Source organism: Pygoscelis adeliae, unplaced genomic scaffold (genome assembly GCF_000699105.1).
Source record: "Pygoscelis adeliae isolate BGI_AS28 unplaced genomic scaffold, ASM69910v1 Scaffold159, whole genome shotgun sequence".
NCBI classification, from domain to species: Eukaryota; Metazoa; Chordata; class Aves; order Sphenisciformes; family Spheniscidae; genus Pygoscelis; species Pygoscelis adeliae.
Window position 1 is genome coordinate 117,777 of NW_008825562.1, and position 5,092 is coordinate 122,868.

At 48.7% G+C, this 5,092-nt stretch overlaps 1 protein-coding gene across 1 annotated transcript in view; it reads left to right on the plus strand.

Moving 5' to 3' along the window:
- PCDH19 (protocadherin 19) overlaps positions 1–3,987 on the plus strand; it is a gene marked incomplete at its 5' end in the record, with an annotated part of 60,045 nt that extends 56,058 nt beyond the window's left edge. Inside the window, one exon of the mRNA XM_009332393.1 lies at positions 3,857–3,987. Coding sequence (XP_009330668.1) covers positions 3,857–3,987 — 131 coding nt within the window. The remainder of the gene's footprint in view (positions 1–3,856) is intronic.
- Between the last annotated feature and the right edge of the window lie 1,105 nt (positions 3,988–5,092).

Sequence of the window (5,092 nt, forward strand, 5' to 3'; positions counted from 1 at the left end):
GCTCCTGCAGGAACGCCGGGAAAAGGACTCGCCCGGCGCCCGGAGACTAAAAGACATCGTCCTCTGAGCGGCACCCGGCGAGAGGAGGAGGAGTAGGATGAGGGACCGCACGATTCCCAGCGCAGATTGTTTTTATTGCTTACCAATGGTTCACAGATTGCTGTATTTAAAAGCTTTCCCTAAATGTATTGTTTATAAATGAAGCTATCGTTAATGTGACAATCCCACTTGTCTCAACAGGCGGCAGGGGTGTGCAGCCGGAGCAAAGTAGCTGGTGTTTTGCTTTTGCCGGGGGGCGGTGGGTGGCAGGGGGCAGAGGTGAGACCCCCCCTGGTCCTCAGGAGCGCTCGGTATCCCCTCCTCGGAGTTTATATATTTTTATATCTCGAAACAAAGATAAATTTCCATTCCTGGAAAGAATTGAATGGCAAATTCCTTATTCGGACATCTTTAGTAATCACCCCGGCGGTTTTGTAGTCTAGACAAAATAGCGGCCGTTTCTTGTGTGCGACTGTGCAAAATGACAGTCCGGTGAGTTTTAATATTCGCCCAACAGGAGGTTGTTTGTATTTTAAGATGTTGCTATTTTGCTATGGACACCCCTGCATTTATGAATCCTTTTGCTGTCACATGCTTATCTGTACTATTATTGTATTTGATATTGCAAATTACTGTATGTCTAATGATGGCAAAAGGCTTAAAAAAAAAAGAAAACACAGTCAACTTAATTAAACCTGCAGTTTTCAGACCCGGTGGAGCAAGCGCTTCTTCCAGCCCCCTCCATTGCCTGCAGCCTCCCCCGGCTCTTGCAGGGCAGCGACAGGGCATTACAGGAAAATGTTTTGGGGAAAATTCTGCCTGGATTGCAATTGTCGGATGCAATATGCTGAACTTTTTCCCTTATCCGTTTCTTTTGCATAATTTCAAGGCAATGCGTGGAAAGTTTTTCCAGAAGTTGGTTGGGTTGGTTTTTTTTCCAGTTCCCAGATTTAGATATCCCCCGTCTCCAATCATTTCCAAGTCAAAGTGATGGCATTATTTAAGAGGTCTAAATTACCTTCTCAATTAGACACACACTTCCACGTCCGCATTTCCCAGTAGTGATTATGCCAAGTATGTGTGTGTTTCTGTGTCACCATGGCATGGATTTTAGACTGTTCGCATTTCTTTCTATCCCTGCATCATAAATAAGTATGGAATGAGCAATAGTGATGTTAATTTAGGGGCAGACAGGTGATATGTAACAACGCTACTAATTCAATTAATGTGCCTTCTTAATGGAGAAAAAATTAAAGCAATTCATTATTTTTTCTCATAATTAAGGACTTTTTTGTGTGGGTACAAATTTACTCACATAAAATTGATTTAAAAATTGAGCTACTTTAATAGCCATTTTGTAGAAGGGAGAGAGGGAAGGGGTTTCACAGCTCTCTGCTCTCTTGCAGTGATAATTCCTCAGTGAGGTATGAGTCAGGTAGGAGGACTTCAGTTAGTGTATTATTCTTATTATTATTAACCCTTCACAGGACAGATTTTCCTACCCTAAATAATGTTTCCTAGAATTTAAAATTGATTATGGAAGGGAAAATATTTAGCTCTTGCCAATGTTTGCTGTACCAGCAAGTTGAAATTAGTGGTTTCTAGAGAAATAGTCTTTCTAGGTCTATATATCGTGATAAAATATTTGTTACTTCGATTTATTTAAATTAAAAACATCAACAAGAAAACAAGCTCCAGTCATTATTATCCTCAAAATAAAATTAAGCTCCAGCCATTTGCTTCTTCAGGGCAAATTGATCCTGCCTGAAGTTGTAGCCGGTCCGAGACAGGTCTGCAGTCAGTCTGTTGCCCCTGCCACTTGCTAGGGCCAGGAATTGGGAAAGAACCGACAAAAACGGTCATCTAAGGAAATTTGTGATGCTTCCCTCGCTGGTGTTGATGACTACCTCATTCAGCTCCCATCCCACGCGTTAACGTGATGTCCTGCATCCCTCCGGAAAGCGAACCAGGGATTTTCCCCTCTGTTCTGGAGTTTGAGCCCATTTTTCAGGGATACGTTATCTCTGTTCCTGCAGTGTTTCCTGCCTGCGTACTGTTACTGCTGTCATTTATTTCTGGTTTTTTTTCCCCAAATGTGTGTATTATTATAACACAAGCAAAGAAGAAAGGGGCTGGCTTGGGGCTGTTGGAGTAACTGGATTTTCTGTAACTGTTAGGCTGGATTTGTTCTGATGTTACCTGTTTTTGTCAGCTCTGGGTGTTTTTTTGGGGGGAAGCTTCTCGTATGAGTTTGCTGAGCTACGGAGCCTGCGATGCCCCGTCTGTCAGATCCTCTTGGCTTCGCAGGGCAACGGCCCCACGTCGCCCCGTCGTCCGCCCCCCACCTCCGGCAGGATGGGACCCAGCTCCCCCCATTGCCCATCGCAGGGATGGGGAGCGTGGGTCCCCCCCTGTCCCCGGGCGCCCCATCATCATCCCCAGCTGCCCAAAAAGTGCCGGCCGTTAATTTCTGCTGAGCATTGCCCTCTGCCTGCGGAGCTGCCACCACCAGCCCGGCGTTTTGGATGAAAAATAGATGCTAACTGAAAAAGAAGAAAGAAAAAAAAAAAATAGAAACATTTCTCTAATTTACCCAGAGGAAACGTTCCTTGCAACTCTGAATAAAAGCGCAGCTGAGAAGGAATGTGAAATAATTCTGTATTAAAAGGGGGCATTAAAAAGGTCAGTAAACCCTTATGCCTCCAAGAAAATCATTTAAACACCAGTTTTCTGGGCTGACCCAGGCTGCAGCCAGGGATGCTGAGCGAGGGGCCCTTCCCTGGCACGTCCTTGCTGCGCGGGGCCGAGGGGAGAGCCGGAGAGTGGCCCCGGCTCTGCTGCCTCGTCCCTCTCCTGAATATTTCGCTAGTCCTGTCACTGTCCCTCTGTGTCACTTTGGATGAGTGCAGGGCTCCTGGGCAAATCACAGTCCGTCTTTTTTTTCTAGTTACATCGAAACTGGCCATGCAAAAAGGTTCAAAGCTGCAGGGCGGGCAGGGTTGGTTTTTTTTGGGGGGGGGTCCAGATGTAATTATTGTGCTTTTTAATAACTTAAACCTGTCCTCAGATTTGGTTTAGGACAAATCGCTGGGATTTGTTGGTTTCCTCCAGGCAAACTTGCTCTGCTCCCCTGTTTATCCCGGAGAGCAGCAACCGCCTACAATTCTCCCCCGAGCATGATGAGGGCCCCATCTGGAGCAGCCCCAGGGCTGGGGACCGGGGGGGTGAACCCACCCTGTGCTGGCCCAGGGACCCTTCCCGGCTCCCTGGGGAGCCCCTGGCCTTTCCCACCCTCGAGGCCGCAGGGCTGTGCTGGGAGGGCTGGGGGGGGACGACTGACAGCTGGAAAAATAACCCCCGAGCACCGTCCTGCTGAGGTTGTTGCCGTTCCCTGTTTGTTGTGAAGCTGGCGGTGGCCTGTGGATCACACATTGTGCAGAAGTGAATTCCTTTTTTTTTTCCAAATGGGAAACAAGTTGCTTTTGTAAAGAACACACTGTCTGATGAATATGTTGAAATTATTCTTTGGGGGGAGGGGGGGGGGGATCCTAATTATGAATGGAAACACATTTGTCTGTCATTGGGGAAAACTGATGATCTTGTTGCTACAGCTGCTTTCGCAGCTATGGGTAATCTCTGAGCCACCCTGTGAGCTGCAGTACCCGTTGGGGAGAAGCCCAGCCGACCCTGCTGCAAGCGCTGCTGAGACGGATCCTCTGTCAGCATCAGCTGATGTTCAGCTGATCTAAGCTGGGATATATAATCTTCAGACACACCTAATGCAAACTGGTTTTCAGCAGCATGCGCCTCCTTGCAGCCTTGCGGGGTGGCAGGTACGAGCTGCGGGTCTCGCACCGTAACACCAGCGCCTGCCCGACGCAGGAAGAGCCGGCGGCGACACCGTCGCTGCTCGCCTGCCGGCAGCGGGCAGGGCTGCCGTGGGACTGAGCGCGGTACGTCTCGTCATGGTGTCTCCGTTGCCGAGTATATGAAGAATAAATTGTTGTATATGCTGATATGTATGTTATGTACATTTTCACAGTGATTGAATCATTGTAAACAACAAAATGGAAAAAGGAAAAAAAAAGAATCACCATTCTGTCTATTTTATGAAGATGATAAAGCAGCTTTATTAAATTATTACGATTCTGTTTCAAAATGGTGTAACTGCCACATTGTTTTATTTTCATCTGATGAGAACTTTGTTTTCCACCCAAATGTGATTTTTTCTTTTCTCTGCTTTGAGCATCTAATGCATTTTAGTATTAAAGCAATTATTGAATAAAATGGAAAGTAAGTGTTTGGTTAAATATGCCTAAGTGGGTTTGCTTTGACGGGCTGCAGGTGCTGGTCCTGCAGAAGCCAGCGCACAGCTGGGTGCCCGCCCGGTCTCCTGGGTGCCACCCCAGCCCTTTCCCCATCCGCTTCTCCCATGGCTGATCCACTTCGGCAGCCAAAAGGCTACAAACCTCAGGCAGAGCTTTCCCGGCCCTGAGGAGGGGTCGTCACTGTCCCCGTGGGTGACCCACTGGGGCGGGCAGGCTCTGAGCACCGTCGTGGCTCTTGGCTGTGGCAGAGCCCCTTTTCTTGCCCCTACGAAACCAGGCACGGTGCTGGTCTTTCACACCACCACCACCCTCACCTTCGGGGGAAACACAGCTCGAGAGGGGCGAGCGCAGGTAGGAAACACGTCCAACACACGCTTTTTCTCCACTGAGGCACAGTAGAGAAGACTTATTTTCCCTGGATTTTCGTGAGGGCACTTTGGAGGCTCTGAGGAGATGGTGAGGAGCATCCACTGTCTCTGAATTAATGGTCTGTTCATGGACCACTCTTATGCACGGAGCATCCGAGCGCTTTGTGGCTAGCAGGGATAAATGCCCTCCTCTAATCGCCTCTGCCAGTTCAGTGGCTCAGCCGAGGCGACACCAAGGTGGAACTGGGAACGTGAGCAGCGACACGGGAAGCCCCTTCCCTGGGGCAGGAAGATGCTCGAGCTGCACGCCTGAGCATCACCCCCCATGGCTGGGGCAGCCGGGGAGCGGGGGGCAGC